At 44.7% G+C, this 20,945-nt stretch overlaps 1 protein-coding gene across 5 annotated transcripts in view; it reads left to right on the top strand.

Annotated features, from left to right (window-relative positions):
• The window catches only part of TRIM9 (tripartite motif containing 9), a 95,420-nt gene that overhangs the window by 33,989 nt on the left and 40,486 nt on the right, over positions 1-20,945 (top strand). For 4 of the 5 annotated variants that reach the window (XM_057725030.1, XM_057725028.1, XM_057725026.1 and 1 more), the window contains exons 2-3: positions 14,440-14,535; positions 17,133-17,255. The exons of the other annotated variant lie outside the window; for it this stretch is intronic. In XM_057725030.1, the coding sequence (XP_057581013.1) occupies positions 14,440-14,535; positions 17,133-17,255 (219 nt within the window). The remainder of the gene's footprint in view (positions 1-14,439; positions 14,536-17,132; positions 17,256-20,945) is intronic. 5 annotated transcript variants of the gene reach the window in all.

Raw genomic sequence — 20,945 nt, 5'->3', positions numbered from 1 at the left:
ATACAAACTTTTACATTTATGTATATGTGTCCACCACCCAGATGAATATATCCCTACACGAAACACATAACACCTTCACCATTTCCCTGACTGCCATCATCATAGGTTAGTTCTGCCTGCTCTTGAACTTTACATACATACAATATGTATTTTTTTGTGTCTCGCTTCTTTTGACCAACATAATGTTTTAAAACTCATTCATGTTTCATGTATAACATTATCTTGAACGTATTCATTGCTAGGCAGTATTCTATTGTATGAATATACAGAATTTATTTGCCTGTGTTACTATTGATAGACATTTGGGCAGTTTCCAGCTTGGGGCTATTATAAATAAAGCTGCTGTGAGCATTTTATCTAAGTCTGTTGTGGACATATGCTGCCATGTAGGGTAGCTGTATATTTAACTTTCCTAGAAAGCGTCAGTTTTCCCAAGAGGTTTTGCCACTTAACTCTCATTAGCATGTGTGAGGCTCTCCGACCTCACCAGCACTTAGTGTTGTCAGTCTAGTGGGTGTGTAATGGCCTCTCCTTGTGTGCCTTTTTTCCTAAAAAAGCTTTTTAAAGAAGCTGTGCTAGTATCTGCCTCAGTGTTGTAGTGGGGTCCTGAGGTCAGAATAAAAATTCGGGTATTGTGCTTACATTTTTCAGCCTCCCAATGCCCCCACGCCTTTAAAAAATGTAGCTTTTCCAAGATAAGTGGAAGTTCAAGTGAGCTGAGACTTCAGGGTCGATGCAAACTGATGATCATAGCAGGTTCAAGTGGAAAGGTACACTTTGGTATCCAAAACACACATCAGTTTTGGCTTCCGAAATGAACAATAGCCACTTGCTCTGAAGAGACCAAAACTCTTCCCTGTCCCTATTTTACAGTAGCTGAAATTCAGTAGCTGACTCCAGCCTCATGGGGAAGCGTCACTCTTGCTGATTAGCCACAGAGCTGTGGAGACAGCTCAGTCTCACAGAATTTCTAGTTTATCAGGAGGTCAGGTGCTTCAGATGCTTCACATGTGTATGTAGAGCACTGAATAGCCAATTACTGTTCCTTAACTGGACCTTGAACTATGACCACAGATCTCAATGGGCCAGATTCATTTCATTCTTTGCGGTCATTTTACTTTCCTTTGGGAGCCAGTCCAATGTCAGAGGGAGAACAGAGGACGCGTATTCTCCACAGATTTACAATATATAAGGTGTAGCAATCTGGCTGTTGCCCAAGGGAGTCAGCATCCAGGGCTCAACTGACCACCTTCTCAGGTGTGTTAGGTTTCCATTACCACAACCCTTCATGACTTAACGTGGGTTTTTTAATCTTACAGTTCTGTAGGTTAAAAGTCCAACACACAGGGCTGAATCCTTTCTGGATACTCTGGGGAGAATCCGTTTCCTTGCCTTTTTCGTCTTCTAGAGGCTACCTACATCCCTTGGCTCATGGCCTTCAGAGCCTGCAGTGTGGCATCTCCCTGATCCTTCTTCTGTGGTCACATCTCTCTCATTGACTGTAGCCCAGAAGGTCCTCTACTCTTAAGGACTTGTGTGATTCCAATGGGCTCATCAAAATAATCCAAGAGGATCTCCCTAAATCATCTACAGAGTTCTTTTTGCCATGTGAGGTAAGGTAACACCGATTCCAAGGACTAGGGGGTGGACATTTTGGGGAGCCATTATTCTGCCCACTACATCAAGAAGTAGAATGGATACCCAGGGACTGGACCTGGTCACCCGGATTCTGGTGGCTGAGCCCTGCTTTCAGCAGCACTGCTGAGGCATGGGTGCTCCCTTGGAGCTGCTTAATGCTCCTTTAATGCTGCTTAATGGTGTACATGCTACATGTGTGGCTTCTATTCCTCCCAAAGTGTCTCAAAGGCTAAGGAATAGGTGGTAATGCCATCGGTTATATTTGTTTACCAGTAAAGTTTAAAGGAAACCTGGGACTTCAGTCACCGTTACAAGGTTGCTTAGCTATTACCTATTCTTTGATGTTATGAAAAACATTTTTAAAAGAGATAAAGAGAGACTACTGTATCTTGCCATGCAACTCATATCTTAATCTGGAAAAAAAGACACTGAAATTATTGAATGTTCAGAACATAAGAACTGTCTTCCAGAGTCATCCTGATATAAGCACTTAAAGTGCAAAAAATCCTCTTCTTTCTTTTGTGATCTGGCCACCATTGTGATTTACCTTTGAAAGTATTCCGTTGGCCAAAAAGTTCACTTGGGTTTTCCCATAAGATGTTATGAAAAACCCAAACGAACTTTTTGGCCAACCCAATATATTAGAGCTGAGAAGGGTCCTATTCTGGGTCTAGGAAGTGTAGAATAGGAAGAAGGGAAAAAATGTTGCCGGTTTTCCAAGTGCCACCTAAGAGCAATGTTTCTAGTGGGAACAATCTTATAAAGAGTATGTGGGTTTCCTACCTCATCCAAATAATCGTATTTTTCAATGTGTTATATTTTCACAAACTATTTCTCCCCATTAATAACTAGATAATTTATAAATTCAGTTTCAATTTCCAGTTTGACCCAAGGGTTATTTAGAATGGTATTTCTTAATTTCGGAGAGATACATTAAGCCAAGCGTTTGGGGGATTCTAGTAGGAAAGGAGAATCAAAGTTATTGGTTAATTTTGACTCAGTGATGGACAAATGTAGGTTTACATGTGATGAAGATGGGAAGGTAGCACCTTGCAAAGGGGAAAAGTATAGCAAAACATCCAAATTAATTGGTGAGTGGGATTAAGATATTAAAAGAAATGTGATAAAGCCACACATTTTTTAAAAAGGAAAAACGGATTATAACAAATAGAAATATAAACAATATTGATGGAATACAGCCAACTGTATCAATTAATACAATAAACGTAAATAGCCCAAATTTCCCTATGTTGATGAAAAAACATCAGATTGAGTTAAAAACAAATGTAGTTTTAAAGTAAAAGATAAGCAAAGTTCTACAAGAGAGAGACCACATTATATAAATACATAACAGTATCAGATGAAATGGGATTCAAGGTCAGAAGAACTAAGTGAAACATAGAAGGAAAAGATCCAATGTTAAAAGGTATAAAGAAGACATAACAAGCAGATACAGAAAGCAAAACCTCCTAAAAATAAAGGAGAGCATGATCCTGGTGAGAAATTTGATTGTTTTAGAATAAGTCAAGTAGACAAATAATGAACAAAAATATAAGGTATCTTAATAACCCAATTAACAAGTTCAATTATGTTTGCAAATATGTTACAAAGGTTTATATTATGCATAGCGTCTTTATATTATACCTATCCTGTCCTGTAAGAAGAGAGTATATTCTTCTCTTATGCCCATTGCATGTTTCCCAGAAGCTATCACGTACTTGTATCTGTCCACAAAATAATGATTATAATTCAAAAGAGTAGAGATTTTGTGAACTAGGCATTCTGACCATAATCTACTAAAACTAGCAATCTATGACTTCAGTTCTTCTCCAACAAGCCACCTGAATTTTCAGTATCTCTTTCCAGTTTTGGGCCCCTAAGGTAAGCAAACACATGTGGTGAGGCCAGCCTTGTCTAGTCATCAGTGGTAGGAAGAAACTAGTTTGTGTGCTTAAACACTTAGGAACACCCTGTGGACTAGGACTTCTTCTAAGGGCTTCACAAATAATACCAGTGGAAATTTACACCTTAACTAGGAAAAGATCAATGAGAAGCTTTTGAAAAAAACTCACCCACCCATGCTGGTAATTTTAAAATGCAGATTTTAAAAATGAGGTTCTATTCTTTGCCTATCAGATTACAAAGATGGATACAAATGATAATATTTAGAGTGAGATATACAGGCAAGAATACTTGCCTATATATCACCTTCAGCAGGAGTGTAAATTAGATGATCACTTAGAGGGACATCTTGATAACATGATTTTTAAAACCCTCTAACTATGAAAGTTTGCTGATTAAGCAATTTCACTTTTGGAAATGGGAATAATCAAGAATGTGTTCAGCGCTTCCCTGGTGGCACAGTGGTTAAGAATCCGCCTGCCAGTGCAGGGGACATGGGTTTAAGCCCTGGTCCAGAAAGATCCCACATGCCGCGGAGCAACTAAGCCTGTGCGCCACAACTGCTGAGCCTGTGCTCTAGAGCCCGTGTGCCACAATTAATGAGCCCACATGCTGCAACTACGGAAGCCTGCAGTCCTAGAGCCTGTGCTCTGCAGCCAGAGAAGCTGACACACTGAGAAGCCTGTGCACCACGATGAAGAGTAGCCCCCGCTCACCAAAACTAGAGAAACCCTGCCCGCAGCAACAAAGACCCAACGCAGCCAATAAATTAAAAAGTAAAAATACATAAATAAATTTTTAAAAAAGAATGTGTTCAGATATTTCCTACGTGAATTTCATTTTAGCTCTTTGCAACAAGATGGAAACAAACTAAATATCCTAAAATAGAATTTTATTTAAATAAATTATGATGCACCTACACAGTGGGTCACCACAGGTTATTGGTGAATAGCACAGATTCTGGCCACAGACTCCCTAGGTTTGAATTTCTGCTCTGCTTCTTAACAACCTTATGACTTTGGACCACTTAACCTCCCTTGCCTTCACTCTCACCTATAAAAAATATGAAAAATAATAGTATCCACCTTTCCTGTGTTATTTTGTGAAAAAAGATGAGTTAATATGTGTAAAGTTTTGTGAGCAGTGCCTGCCATGTAGTAAATGTTATCAAAGTATTATATAGCTATTATATAGTCAGGTAGTAAGTGTATGTAGTCAGATGGAAAAATATTTGTAGAATATTAAATGAAAAGGGCAGATTTCAAGATATCAATGCGTATATGACATGATCCAATTTTGTTGATATACACTATATGGTAACTATAAGTGTATACAAAAATTCAAAAGATAAACATCAAGGGTTCATTTTCAAGGCTACTAGTAGTATGTCTGGTGAGATTGAGGGTTTTCTTCTAAGTCTATTTTCTTTCTTTTTTTAAATAAATTTATCTATGTATTTTTATTTATTGGCTGCGTTGGGTCTTCGTTGCTGCACGTGGGCTTTCTGTAGTTGCAGAGAGTGGGGGCTACTCTTCGTTGCAGTCGCAGGCTTCTCATTATGGTGGCTTCTCTTGTTGCAGATGGGCTCTAGGCACATGGGCTTCAGTAGTTGCGGCACATGGACTCATTAGTTGTGGCTCGCGGGCTCAGTAGTTGTGGTGCACGGGTTTAATTGCTCCGTGGCATGTAGGATCTTCCCGGTCCAGGGCTTGAACCCGTGTCCCCTGCATTGGCAGGTGGATTCTTAACCACTGCACCACGAGGGAAGCCCTAAGTCTCTTTATTTTCTGATTTTTCTGAAATGAGCATGTTCTGCCTTTGAAATGCTGTGGGAAAAGCTATTTCTTAAAACAAAAATTCTTGCTCTTGTCAGTTCTCCTCCCTGGAAACTTGAAGGGATAAGTAAGAAGTCATTCCTGTTTTGAGAACTTAACACTTGACTCTGAAAAAGCACAAAGCATTTCTTTATGAAAAGTAATTCAGTGCTCTTTTACCTTTTCATTTATTTCTAAGAGCATGTTTTAAACTATTTAATGAAAACCCCTTATGGTAGAACTAAGAGTTTCTATCTGAGGCATTTAAATACTCTTAAGAACTGAAATTTTATAGATCTCAAATCTGTTTTGCTTGTCTTAAAACTGTTCCCTGATAGTAGCAGACAAAGCAGAACGCTGTAATAGCACCTGGAAGAATACGATGGACCAGAGTGGATGTTAAGGCAACCAGGGGGACCACAGAGAAAAGAGCTTTCTGGAAAAGGACTCAGAGCCTGGTGGGTGGAGCCCTAGAATTCTCCTAGGAGAAGAAGCAACACACACACAAAGGATATCTATCCTGTAGTCCATCTCCAGGATGTAAAATCCAATCTTTGCACAAAGGCTTAGCCCAAGAAAGGCATAGTTTTGATCCTCGGCTGTCAATACTTAGTAACTGCCTAACAACACACATGCGGTGGTTTAGAACATCCACAGAAATGCACGCTCTGCCTCGGGCAGAGTGGTGTTGACCTTACAGCCCGTGTGCCCGCCACTTTATTAAAGTTTCAAGCCTTCAATCACAGCAGTTGCTGCATGAATTCTTTCACAGCTTCCCGCACTCTAAGCAAAAGCCATAGAGACGTGGCAAATCAGTTTCCACCAAGAAACTATGAACACTGGGGTGAGGCAACAGTTTTTTTGCTCTGCTCTGAGGCGAGAAGTGGCTCCTCTATTTCACTGCTGAAAAAAACCTTCCATGTTGATTTGCATCTCCACTTTGAGAGTTTTCTGTCTAAGATGGAGAAATATCTGAAGTTTGGTGGATAAAGGCTGTGCAGGGTATCTCTGGAATTCAAACTCTGGCCAGAGCTTCCTGTGTCTTAACTAGGAAAGCAGATACTTCTCATTTTCCCTGAGAAGTGGAGAAGCTACGTTTTTGTTGTTACTTATTAGCATATTCTAGTCTTCTTCTGCTTCATTAGAGAGCCTATGGGAGAGAACTTTTAAATGGGACATTATTAAGCTCAGAATGGTGATAGTTTCAATGCAATGATGGTTCCTTGAGGGAAAAAGATTATGTCTACTTTCTTTATTGTTGTTTTCCTAACATGAATCACTGGGCCTGGTCCATGGTAAAATGGAAGATTGATTAAATTAATACATCATGAAGAGAAACTTATAATTGCTATCTGTATTAGTCAGTTTTGCTGCAGTAACAAACAACCCCTCAAATCTCAGTGGCTTATAAGCCAAAGGTTTATTTCTTGCTCATATTATACCATAGAAAGTTGTCTGAAGTTCCATCCTATATGTCTTCTTTCTAAGGCCCACAGCCACTGTGTGGGGTATGCCCTGGGGCATGCTGACCTGCCTCATACCAGCCCACAGCTCAAAAGAGTTGACGGGGCACATCTCTCCCCAGCTCTGTTCAGTGATGCCATGTTGGTGGCCTAAAATCAACTATGTATTTACACTGTGGGAATTGGCAAGCACTACAAATCAAAATTTGTTTGTTTGTCATTTTTGTTTTTTGAGGGCCAATTTATCAGTACACCCCTGGATCTGTGTGACAAAGAGGAAGAGCAAAAGAGCTGGCAGAAAATCACAAGCCTCTTTTGGCGAAAGCAAATCACATGTCCAAGGGTGACAATAGGGCAGGGACATGTGCTCCATCTACAGGAGGTCCTCCAAGTCCTGTGGCAGAGATGGGGAGGGAACAAACAATTGTGAATACTACAGTGTACCCCACTGCCTGAATAGTTGTAATTGACCAAACCCCAAATTGCGACATGTGGTATGGCAAAGTGTTTAATGATTTATATATGTATATTTTAATATAATTCTCATTGTAAAAACAACAGTACTTATTAAATGCTTACAATATGCCAGGTTTTGTATACAACTTTATATAGTACATAATCCTCACCACAGTCCTATGATACAGATACTGCTATTATCCACATGTTGCAGATGAGGAAACTGAAGCCTAGAAAAATGTTTTTAGATGGGGTCCCCTGGACACAGATCCAGAGAGTTGCATAGGGATGGTTAGTTGCTCAGTGGTCTCCCACAGATCCACCTACAAGGAAGTGAGAAGGCCAGAACTGAGCAGAGGGAGGAGTTGACCTACAGGGGCCTCAACCAATCCTGCAGGGAGTTCTGGAGCTGGGATGGCCCTTCAGGATTATTCTAAATCAAGGCAAGGAGGTCCCAGCTAGGCCCTAACTATGGGACACCCCTGGAAGGGGGCATGGCCTTGAGCAATGCAGTTTCCTATGGCCAAAAGCAATTCCTAGTGTAATTTATCAACAGCCAACAGTCCCAGCTGGAAGAAGGATGCATCAGCCTTGAAAGGGAGTCTGGGCAGAGCAGCACTGTATGCACTGTGGTTAGGTAATCTGTCCATGGTCACATAGCTAATATAAGGCTAGGATTTAAACCCAAGTCCATCTGCAAAGGAGGCAAGAATATACAGTGGAGAAAAAGACTCTCTTCAATAAATGGTGCTGGGAAAACTAGACAGATACATGTAAAAGAATGAAATTAGAACATTCTTTAACACCATACACAAAAATAAACTCAAAATGGGTTAGAGACCTACATGTAAGACCTGAAACTATAAAACTCATAAAGGAAAACATAGAGAGACAGACACTTTAGGGAGACTAGGGCAGCCTAGGGATGCGGTTTTGAGCTGTTAAAAACTGTGTTAGTGTTTGTTCAAGTCCTCGTAGGCCAAAATTGAGGCCTATGAAGTAAAGAAGAGGGCTCAGAGGAGCCTGGCTAGATAGAGTTTGGTCAAGGAGAAAAGCTTTGGTACAACCAATTAGCAATAAACAGCAGTTTAGTGGACCAAGGCCCTACCCATAACCACTGATGAGATAGCTCATACGCACACACTCTATACCCACATTCACACTCACATATACACTCAACTCACGCTTACATAGAATCACACACATGCTTTCACACTCTCGCACGCCCACACGTATGCATACATGCTCACATACACAGCCTCATACCCATGTTCTCACACACACACACACACACACACACACACACACACTTGCCCCTAGGCTGTGTGTTTCAGTTCCCAGGCCCAGCGACTCAGTTTGCAAATTGCAGCCTGTTCACTGCCCCAGCCCTGCTGTTAGGCGAAGAGACAGGGTGGCAGCTTCAGGCAGGCCAGCCTCTGAGGCCTCCCACCCATGACTGCAGTAAGCTGGGGCTGGGGTAGATCCACGGTCTCCCACCAACAGAGAAACCGGAGGAGAGAGCCCTTCGTGGGGGCAGGAAAGGTACAGGCAGGAATTGAAGTTCCAGCTGGAAGGAGAACCCGGCCCCTTGGGCAGCTCAGCTGGGAGGGTCCCCAGGTTCTAGTCACTCTGCGGATTCCTATTCCTTGCCCTCATTCCACACTCAGTCCAGTCCCTGCCCGTGATCTCAGGTCCGTAGGTGGTAAAGCCAACATTAGACCCCAACTCAAAGCATCTGGCTGTCTCCCACGAGACCCCTCTCTTTGACAGGGGTCCCTTTAAAAGTCACCAAAAAACTTTATGCAGGAAAGAAGTTGACCAGTTCATAGGGTAACTAGCCTTGCTATGGTTTACATGTAATCCGACTGTTAAGCTAATCAAATTCCCTCGTCGTCAGAATCCCCTCCTCAACTCACCTTCTTTGGTTTTACGTGCTCTCACCGTGGGTTGTTTTGTTTCCTCCTCTGTGGGTGAGGAAATAGCTCTCTTCTCCGGAGGCCAAAGCAAAGAGCACAGCTTTGGAATCAGACTTGCGTTTGTGTTCTGGATCTTCCATGTGTGGGTGGTAAAACCTTAACTCAGGAGTATCCGCACCTCGGAGCCTCTGCAAAATGGCAGGAGGGTGATTGGAGTTAAACAGGGCACCTGTTAAAAGCACCCGTCAGAGTTCCTGGCTCATAAGAAATGACCAATATGTTGACACCATTTGAATTTGTGTTTACTTTTTAATTATATCATGTCAATAATATAGTGAGACTCAAAAATCAGTATTTCTTTGAGAAAAATTGTTATTCTCGGAGAGTGGGGGGCTTTCCTTCAGAATCACATTGCATCGGTCCTCACTTTTCTCCTGTGTTTCGTGTTGACCTTGGAACCTGGGTAGGAGGTGGCGGCGTGGGCTACAGTCCTGAGCGGGGTACACAATGTCGGAGCTGCCCAGGGAGGCAGCAAGGTCGTTTTCGGGGGCATCAGGCTGCCTTTGCGTATTTGCCGCCGCACCTATTTTGTACCATTTCTCGGTTGACCCTTTTTGACCCATCTCGTGCCTGTAGCTTCAGATCCCAGACAGCCAGGAAGCTTCCCTTCATTTGTTCCAGTTTGTCTCCGTCCCATATTCGTAGTAAATTGAGGGGAGAAATGACAGATGAATGATGTCCACGGCAGGGAAGGGAAGGAAGATGTGGCTCTCTGGTCTGGGAAAGCTTGGCAGCTAGGAGGATGCACTGAATTCGTTACCATTTCCTGAGCCTAAATAATAGTGGGTCTGAAACATCCTCCGGGGGCCCCAGGTTGAGCTCGGATCTCCTATAACATACACTCCGTGGGAGGCTAGGGGAAGCAGCCAGGGTAGACGTTGGAGGGGAAAAGCAGGAGAGAAGGAAGGGAGGAGGCAGAGTTCTTTGTTTCTCTCCTTCAAGCCCCAAACAACCTGCCATCTTCCTGGGCCATCTTGGTTATTCTGAGCGTGCTCTGAGCTCTGGACAGTAAGTTTGTCAGTGCTTCTTTGGCTACATTTTTTTCCCACTCCCCGTTCACTTTCTGATCATGACACTTTTTCAGGAAATTGGAAAACAAATATTCAAAAAATCAGAATGTTATTGCTTAGGCATTATAAACAGCTTCTCATGGCTACATGTACAGCTAAAGATGCCAAAAGGAAAACACACACTAAATATTTGCATCTTCGGTGTTCTGGTATAAATTTACAGGGCTACTGTGTGGTCCTGAATACAGAACAACTCTGTTAGCATAGAGCAGGAATTTAAATGCTTCTGGGAAACAAAATCAATCAATAATAATGTTCTTCTACATCAGATGTGGCTTATAAATGTGATCAAAAGGCTGTCCTATAAAAGCAACGCACATTGCGTTGGAGGGGAAAAGCGGGAGAGAAGGGCATCAGGTCTGACTTACATGATACAGACACATTAAACTGCAAAGTTGGACTACCAGAAATCAGGTAGCTCCAGATCTGTGTAGCTGAATGAATTTGACTTCTCTACTCAAACCTCCAAACGTGATTACTAAGGCATAGGTTACAATAAAAGGGGGAAGAAAACTGTGGTAGCCCGGCAAACTCTGACCTTTAGAAAAAGAAAGAATATGAGTTCTGAAGCCACAGTAACAAAAGCTCTCCTTTAGAACATGGCTCTCATTCCACTGCCCGCTCTTCCAGATGAGACTCTCTTTACCTCCTTCATCCCTTGGGCTCCCGAAAAAGTTCTTGAGGAGAAAACTTTTACCCCAAGTTATAGTGCAGCTGGGACCCAGTGATAAATAATTGTGCAGCCTTTCCGCAACTGTCGGCTCACTTTGCACTTCTTCTTCCTGGGCTGTGTTGCTTTAGGCTCCCAGAGTCTGGGTACCTCGATCAAAGGACAGGCGATGAAGGGTATCCTCCAACAGACCCTGTGACCGGAGCCTGCCCTGTGAGTCCCACCACAGTCCGTCGCTGGTGTCTGTGGGCAGGAAGGCAGAGGTGCATAAGTGTTCATAGGGGCTGACATTTATTCAGCATGCACATGTGTCAGCAGGGTTCTGGGCTGTAGATACAGCGTCTCACGTGACGCCCACGGCACCTGAGAGTCGTAGTATTCTTCTCATTTATGGATGAGGTAAAACCGTGTGTGAGACATGAACCAGTAACTGGCAGCACTGATGAATTTGGAATAGTTCCCCTAACCACTATCCTTTACTAGCAGGAGCCTTCACGCTGATGAATGCATTAAAATCCTCACAATTATCCAGCTACAAAGTATTATTATTCCCACTTTTTTCCATTGGAGTAACTCAGGCAGAGGTCACTTTCTCAAGGACATGCTTAGGAAGGGACAGAGCTAGAATCTGAACCTTCCAAAGCCTGTGCTCTTCCTGCCGCCCCACAGTGCTTCCACCAAGCATGTGGCACGCACATTTTTAAAGAGATTCAGTGCCTGACTTGTATTTAATAATGCAAATATCATATAAGTGAAAGACATCCATAGGGCCAAGAGATATAAATTTTTTATTTTTAAGAACTTTTATTGAGATATAATTGACATACAATGAACTGCATATATTTAAAGCGTACAACTTGATTTTTTTCTCTTATTAGTAATGTATATATGGCAATCCCAATCCCCCAATTCATCCCCCTCTTCCCCACCCCCCACCCCCGCTTTCCCCTCTTGATGTCCATATGTTTGTTCTCTACATCTGTGTCTCTATTCCTGTCTTGCAAACTGGTTGATCTGTACCATTTTTCTATAATCCACATATATGCATTAATATACGATATTTGTTTTTCTCTTTCTGACTTAACTTCACTCTGTATGACAGTCTCTAGGTCCATCCATGTCTCTACAAATGTCCCAGTTTTGTTCCTTTTTATGGCTGAGTAATATTCCATTGTATATATGTACCACATCATCTTTATCCATTCCTCTGTTGATGGACATTTAGGTTGCTTCCATGTCCTGGCTATAGTAAATAATGCTGCAATGAACATTGGTGTGCATGTGTCTTTTTGAATTATGGTGTTCTCTGGGTATATGCCCAGGAGTGGGATTGCTGGGTCATATGGTAATTCTATTTTTAGTTTTGCAAGGAACCTCCATACTGTTCTCCATAGTGGCTGTATCAATTTACATTCCCACCAGCAATGCAAGAGCGTTCCCTTTTCTCCACACCCTCTCCAGCATTTACTGTTTGTAGATTTTCTGATGATGCCCACTCTAACTGGTGTGAGGTGATATTTCGTTGTAGTTTTGATTTGCATTTCTCTGCTAATGAGTGATGTTGAGCAGCTTTTCATGTGCCTCTTGGCCATCCGTATGTCTTCTTTGGAGAAATGCTTATTAGGTCTTCTGCCCATTTTTTGATTGGGTTGTTTGTTTTTTTGATATTGAGCTGGATGAACTGTTTATATATTTTGGAGATTAATCCTTTGTCTGTTGATTCATTTGCAAATATGTTCTCCCATTCTGAGGGTTGTCTTTTCGTCTTGTTTATCGTTTCCTTTGTTGTGCAAAAGCTTTTAAGTTTCATGAGTTCCCACTTATTTATTTTTCTTTTTATTTCCATTAGTTGAGGAGGTGGGTCAAAAAAGATCTTGCTGTGATTTATGTCGAAGAGTGTTCTTCCTATGTTTTCCTCTAGCAGTTTTATAGTGTCTGGCCTTACGTTTACAAGAGATATAATTTTAAGATTCTGTCCTTTTCCTGAAAAGAAAGAGTGGATGAGGCATTGCGTTGGCAAGGAAGAGAAAGGGCTTTAGTTTTTTTGTTTTTGTTTTTGTTTTGTTTTAGGGGCTAATGTAGTTTATAGCTTTATTTCTTTTTTTCTTTTTTTTCTTTTTATTTATTTATTTATTATTTTGGGGGGGTACACCAAGTTCAATCATTTGTTTTTATTCACACATCCCCGTATTCCCTCCCTCCCTTGACTCCCCCCCCACCCTCCCCGTCCCAGTCCTCTAAGGCATTATCCATCCTCAAGTTGAACTCCCTTTGTTATACAGCAACTTCCCATTGAGGGCTTTAGTTTTGAAAGAAGGTATTGTGGGGAGAGGAGTTTGTCTCTGTAATTTGCAGGAGGGATGTTGCCCAGGCGGCCAGGAGAAGGAATTTTGTATGACGTACAGTGGTAATGCCTGCAAGTAATGGTAAACTCCAGTACAGGGATTAAACTAGGAGGTAATTTTCCCCCCAAATAACAAGAAGCCTGGTGGTAGGAGACTTTAGGTGTTGTTTAGATGCTCAAAGATGCGACTGGAACCCAGGCACTTTCTCCTTTCACCTATCCTCCCTTACCGTGTTGGCCTTCTCTTCTTGAGTCACAAGACAGCTGCCATAAAGTCAGGAACGAGAGGGAAGAACACGGGTCCCATGCTAGCAGAAGAGCAGAAGCTTTCTCAGACGCCTCCAGCCCCAGCCAGCCGCCACTTAGGTCTCATCCATCAGCAGTGGCCCCACGTGGCAGCTCCCAGCAGCCTCCCACTTGCTGGGAAAGCAAGTGCTGATCTGGACACCTGCCCCCCCGCCCTGCATCCCCATGTGGATGGGGCAGTGTGGGCAATCAGAAGAGCGTGTGTCTTGCTTTAGGAGGCCAGAGTGGAGAGGAGCTGGGGGCAACAGGGCTGTGCTTGGGAGGAGGAAGATGACACAGATGGGGAGGAACGCCACCTGCCCTTTGTATCTGTCCTTGCATTTAAGTGACCCCAGAGCGTCACACGTGCTCTCACCCTTCCTCCCCTCATCCTGTTCTTAACTCTCTTCATTCTTTCTGCCCCAGTCCCAGATCAGTAGCACTTGGAGCTAAATACTGTTGATAAGTATCAAATCATCTGACTCATTATTTTTTAATTGGAAATTAAATAAATTGTTGCTGAATTAATTAAGTAGTTATTGAGATGAGGAACTTCCAGGCAGATATCAGCTGGTACGGGCCTTTGACGGCAGTGGCCAGAAGTGTTCACCCTCTCAGAGGAGACAGTCCTCAGGGGCCTCTGGAAGGAGTCGGGATGCCGTTATTACCGGCACCCTCAAGCACAGATGTTGGCTGAGTGGTCCAGCTCACACAAGGAGAATCTGAGGAGGGTGAGGGCTCTCGGATGAAAACCACCCTGTGTGGCCTTGTGGTTGCCTCCTGCGGTGAGAGCTCCATGGTTTCCTTCTTTGTCTCTGCAGAGCCAGCTCTCCCAGGCGCTGAACGGGCTGTCGGACAGGGCCAAGGAAGCCAAGGAATTCCTGGTGCAGCTGCGCAACATGGTCCAGCAGATCCAGGTACTGGCAGCACCCGAGGCAGAAAGCAGGCCCCGTGGGTTAAGATGTACCTGTGGAGGGGTGGGGGTGTCCATCTTCTCTTTTATTTTTGTGTTTTGTGGGAAATTTCCTATGTGTTTTTTTCCTGCTCTTTCTCTTCTGATACATACAAACACATACACAGACCAACTTCAAATACACCCCTTCTCTAGGTGGTTACATTTCCCCAACACGGAAGGACACAACCCCGTTTTCCAACTGGTGCCCATCTTCCACCCTGAGCTCCTAATTCTCTGCTGCTGTGCAAGGACACCTATTTCTTTGTGAATGCAGTCATTATTATTGAATTTTTAAAATTCTTTAGGTTCCCAAAGCACCTTGCAATAATTATATCTTATCTAATAGTAACAAACAGGTCACATTTCCTTTTTTTCTCCCCTTCTTTCCTTCCTTCCTATCCTATGATAACACTTCTCCTCTACTTAGGTACTTAAATATTTTTCAACCATGATCCCCTGGTGACCATAATTCCATATTGCTTTATGTGGACACAGTGACCAACAGGTCAGCTGGCATTTGAGAGCTTGTGAACTCTACTATAGCGGAAGGGGAGAAGCCGTAAATTGCATGAGATGCTAAAATAATGACCTTCTGCACTGTTTAGTGTTCCTGTGTTTTGAGGTTTGCCTCCCAGAAATAATCTTAGCTCTGGCCTCCAGTAGACTGGCTTTCTGAGTTAATATTTGACCCATGTCAAGGCAGAAGTGGCTTTTTAAATGCAAGCCAGCCTTCCAAAGCATCTCACACTGATTTCTAGGCCCTTCGTTGGCATGCAGGCCCATGTTAAAATTTCTGATTCCCTAACAGCCTAGCAGTGGTACACTTCCTCCTGTTTTCCAAAGCGGTAGGGTTTATCAGTTGGTCCCTTCTTTGCTTTTGCATAACGTGTGCAGCCCCAGGCTCCCCCCTGCACCTCACCTCTTCATCAGTGCAAAGCTTTCTTTTTGCCCTAAATCAGAGCCTGCACGGAGAAGGCTCCCCACTCCCTGCCAATGGTACCCTGCTTGAGACGTAGAGAGCTCTTCAGTGATGTTTTCCGGGGGACTTCTGTAAGAGTTCAAAAGCAATTGCCATGAAAACCAAAATTTAACATTTGTAGAAGTCAGCACTCAAGCAATTGCAAAGGCACGCCTTATACGAAGAAGACCTTGCGTTTGAAACAGTGACCTAATATCTGTCCGTAGATCCTTACTTTAAGAGACACATGACTTTGGTAATAAATTAAAATTTGATAGGCTAAGCTGTTCCTTCTTTTCCAGCCCCTCAAATTTAGTTTACTCAGTTGAGTGCTGTTTTTTCAATGCTGTTACTGTATGTGTGAGGAGTATTCAGCTTTCATTTGCTGTAAATTACAATTGTTTTTCAGATTACGGTTTGAGAATTAAAGTTACATGTGTAACTTATTGAAAGGATTACCTTTAATGAATGCTTATAATTTAGTGAGAGAATTGATTTAAAAAATGTCTGTAGCATGTACAGGTTTAAATCAAGTAAAAATGGTTCTGATGAACCCAGTGACAGGGCAAGAATAAAGATGCAGAGGTAGAGAACAGACTTGAGGACACCGGGTTGGGTGGAGAGCGAAGGGGAAGCTGGGACGAAGTGAGAGAGTAGCATTGACACATATACACTACCACATGTAAAATAGCTAGTGGGACGTTGCCGCATCACACAGGGAGATGAACTCGATGACGGGTGATGACTTAGAGGGGTGGGATAGGGAAGGTGGGAGAGAGTCACGGGAGGGAGGGGATATGGGGATATATGTATAAATACAGCTGATTCACTCTGGTGTACAGAAAAAAACTGGCACAACAGTGTAAAGCTCCAATAAAGAGCTTAAAAAAAAACCAACTAGAAAACTTTGAGCCAGCCTTCAGTGTGAACATCATGGGAAGGCTGGCATGCGTTTAGAACACGGCTCCTGTTCCCCCACAGATGTAGTTTCGTGTCTGGTTTTCACAGCAGGCCGATGCCTGTCACGTGTGCCTGGTGCTCACTGCCTGCCTACAGCCATTACTTGCTTTTTCAGTGAAAGGAGCGAGTGCCTTTGCCCACGATTATTCTTGTAGACGTCTGTCGTCATCAGATTATTGTTTGATACTGAAGACCACTGCCGTCCGCTTTCTCCCTTCTCCCCCTGAATCCGACGCCTCTTTCTGTCTCGTGGCTCAGCAGCTCCCCGCTGCCTCCAGCGACCAGCCTTCCTGAGTGCCCCCTTCCACGGGCACAGCTGGGTATACGCCAGCCCTCGAAGCCGTTCATGTTCAGCTCTACAAACTAAAACTTGATCTTACTTGTTATAACTCAGACGGTGGCGTTGACTTCCTTTTGATAAGAGTAAAGGTATGGAGTAATGTTTACTCCTTTATGCGAAACACTATCACTGTGGAGTAAATTTATGCGGCTGTTTATAAAATGCAGGTGTGCCCTGTGGACAGGGCTCCTGTCCTCCCCCAGCAGGGACCTCCACCCCGCAGCGGCACGGGGGCCCTGCTGCCTCTGGCGGCCCGCGGTGCCCGGCCCCGGGCGGCTGAGGGTGATGCTCTCTCACGCAGGAGAACAGCGTGGAGTTCGAGGCCTGCCTGGTGGCGCAGTGCGACGCCCTCATCGACGCCCTCAACAGGAGGAAGGCCCAGCTGCTGGCCCGCGTGAACAAGGAGCGCGAGCACAAGCTGAAGGTGAGCGCTGCGCTGGGGGGGGCGGGGCCCCTGCGGGGGGAGAGGCGGGGCCACTGCGGGGGAGGGGCGGGGCCGCTGCGGGGGAGGGGAGGCGCTGGTGGCCATCTGCCCCGCGGGACGCTGCGCACACCTTTCATTCTTTAGTGAAAGGTGATTTCACGGCAGCCCCTCATCCACATTCTGTGCATTTCAAAATGAATATAGGATGCTGTTTACGAAGCCTGGATGGGTACACAGTTTCTAGTTCAGTTACAGGAGAACCAAGATATGTGTTCAGGGCCAGTCAGAGTGCAGTTCAATCTCAGAATCTTTGGGAAATATGCCAAAATGCTTACAGATGTGCCTTCTTTTGGTAAAACAAACTCTTCTTATATTTGGTGTTTCCTTGGCACCGTCGCAAGATTATTACATCATATTTAATGGTAAATACACATACATTTGTATATATATATACTATATATATATACACATAAGTACTATGGAATATTACTCAGCCATAAAAAAGAATGAAATAATGCCATTTGCAGCAATATGGATGGACCTAGAGATGATCATACTAAGCGAAGTCAGTCAGACAGAGAAAGACAAGTATCATATGCTATCACTTACATGTGGAATCTTAAAAAAAATGATACAAATGAACTTATGTACGAGCCAGAAACAGACTCACAGCCATAGAAAACAAACTTATGGTTCTCCAAGTGGAAAGCTGGGGGAGAGGGACAAATGAGGAGGTTGGGATTAACATATACACACGACTATATATAAAATAGATAATCAACAAGGACCTACTCTATAGCACAGGGAACTCTACTCAATACTCTGTAATAACCTATATGGGAAAAGAGTCTGAAAAAGAATCGATATGTGTATATATATATAACTGAATCACTTTGCTGTACACCTGAAACTGATACAAGATTGTAAATCGACTATAGCCCAATATAAAATAAAAAATTTTTAAATTAACAACAAACAAACAAACGAGGAACATGACCACAAGCTGAAGGTTAGTGCTGTGCCCCTGGGGGAGTAGAAGGCCAGTGAGCCAGGCTCTCGGGGTGGGACAGACAGACTGATGCTCACAGCCTTGGGGCCAGTATCCCAGCCAGTGCGGAGCAGGCATGTCTCTTCATTCACCTGCTTTTTCCTTTCTATCACCGATACTCATTGAGTGACTTCTCTAGGCCAGGAACTGCCCTGGGTACAGACGTAATAAGTAAACAAAAATCCCTGCCCTCCTGGCGCTTGTACTCAACCAGAAGGGATAAACAGCAGCAATGTAAGTAAGTAAAATACGCAGCGGGATGGTAAAAGGTGCTAAGAGAAAATCAGGGGAATGGACGGGATCTGAAAGATGGGTGCAGATTTTAGACAGAGTGGCCGGAACGACCATGCAGAGGCAAGTGTATTTTTGAATTGGGAAATGGAAGCTGTACTTTCAAAAACACAAACAAGATTGGGCTTAACTTCTGATGCAAGCTATGCCACTGAAGAGCTGTGCAGACTTTGGGCATCACACAGTGGAATCAACTGATTCCAAATCCAGGGCCCTGTTGGCAGGAGGCCTAGTCCTCCTGGAGACATCTCACACCCCATCTGTTGCCCCCCGGAGCAGGGCAGCAACACGGTGAGAGCAGGCTGGACGCACCCAGAGGGGCAGCACCCTGCAGAAGGGAGCACGAAGGGGTCAGCTCCTCTGCGCCTCGCGACAGCTCTGCAAGGTCAGTGTTACCATCAGCCACCTTCTAGAGAGGAGACAACTGCAGCACCATGTTGCTAAGAATGGGTCCAAGGATCCAGAATTCCAGTGCTGGTAACCTGGCTTCAGAGCCTAGAATCTGGACCCTGGCCCCCCACTGCCTCCAGCTGGTGGTGCAGTGCAGAGAGAGGGCATGTGGGGACATGCCTGATCCTTGCCCCAGTCAGCCAGTACCTGCCTACTGCACACCTGCTAGGCGCTGCGTGCTAGGCACGGGGCCGGGGGAGAGGGACACTGGATGAGATCAGTTACACTCACAGAGGACTCAACACAGGCAGAGAGTGAGTTTCCCGGAGAAGGTGGACCATGACATTAGAGCTACGAGGAGAGCAGTTACTTCCAGCTGAAAGGGCAGCAGAGCGCCTCACGGAAAACCTGGCATCGGAGGAGCCCGAATTTTGGGAGAGTGCGTTGATGGCCGCTTGCATTCTTGCCTGCAGGAGGGGGCCAAGCTGTGCGGGAAGAGGAGGAAGAGCAGCACAGTGTCCCCTTGCTCCGTCCAGCTAGTCATGAGGACCGACAGATGCTGTCTCCATCACCTGCTCTCGCAGTTCTAAAAGCGGGATCACTATAGCCCTCCATTTTAGCACCCTTCAAAAACCCAGAACTTTTATTGTTATCGTGGAACTAAAATGTTATTTGAACCACATAGAGTATCTAAAATAAAACCACAGCTGTCTTCGGGTAATGAGCTGGACAGCTGGGATTTTCCCTCTAACGGTGGACCAGCCATTTTAATATGTTGCCATAAAATGTTAATTTTTTCCTGAATGGACATCTCTTTTGTGAAGCATTGCAGACCCTTTCCTGGCATCTTTAAACAGAACCCGGGGAGCAATTTGTGTTAAGTCATAGGGTGACAATAGTGGCAACTCTGGGTTTTCTCTACGGGAGAGACGTAAGGGCAGCCATCTGGGCAGATAGGGGACTGAGGATGGAGAAAACATCATTTATCCGTGGCAAGAAGTGCAGAGGCCCTGGCTCGCCTCCTCAGTGCTGCCTCCGCAGGATGGGACTGTGCGGAAGTCGGTTAGCGGCCATGCTGGGAGTGCGGACGGAGACGGTGCAGGAGCAGCTGTAGGGGGCTGCAGAGACCCCGTGCCCAGTGTCAGCCCATCGCTGACGGTGGCCTGCCCTGCCGGGCACACGGATGCGCTCAGGGACCACTGAGCAGAGGCAGCTGCCTGCCCTCACTCCACCCGGCCCAGGGTGGAGCTCCCTGCCCCAGATCCCAAAGGGCTACAGATGCGAGAGACAGGTGGCTGGTCGTCCCCCACGGCAGCAGAGCTGTCCTGTCTTCTGTCCCGAGTGATTTGCCTCTCTGCTGTTTCCAGCTGATGGTATCTGTCACGGCTTCTAAAAGCAGCCAGCAAGGCCGGCGCCGTGAGCGTTGACGCCAGCCTCCTCGTCTCCCTCCCTCCGCTCCTCTCCTCCGGCCTCTTCTCTTTCTTGTCACTTCTGCTGCTGCTCGGATTTGTGAGAAAAGACTGGCCTTTTCTAGGCATCCCTCGCCAAACACAGTACTTCTTTCTGTCTTTGTTGGCTAGCCTGTCACTCACAGTCCGGCGGGGCTAATCTTACGGTCTTCCGCTTCCCTTTGGCATAGTTCTCTGGGGGGCCTGCTTTTTGCTGACAAAGAGGAGAGTTGTGTGAGTGTGTTTTTCTGGCAACCTTCTCTTTTTGAGCCATCCAGAAGGCTCGGGGAGCTGGGAAGCAAGTGTGCATAAAGGCAGCCTTTATAATCCACTCATGCCCCTCTCTGAAAGTGCTGATTGCTTGAGCAGATTGAACAGTTCTGGTTCTGAGGCAAGATGGAGCTGGGGGGTGAGAAGCCCAGATTCTGGGTCATAGAGGACGGGGCGTGAGGACAGCCTTTATCACTTACTAGGTCTCTAACCATGGACAAGTCCACGGCTCCGTTTCTTTCA

Source organism: Hippopotamus amphibius, chromosome 2, assembly GCF_030028045.1.
Source record: "Hippopotamus amphibius kiboko isolate mHipAmp2 chromosome 2, mHipAmp2.hap2, whole genome shotgun sequence".
NCBI classification, from domain to species: domain Eukaryota; kingdom Metazoa; phylum Chordata; class Mammalia; order Artiodactyla; family Hippopotamidae; genus Hippopotamus; species Hippopotamus amphibius.
Note: the sequence above shows the minus strand (reverse complement) of the source record. Positions and strands in the feature narration are given on the sequence as shown.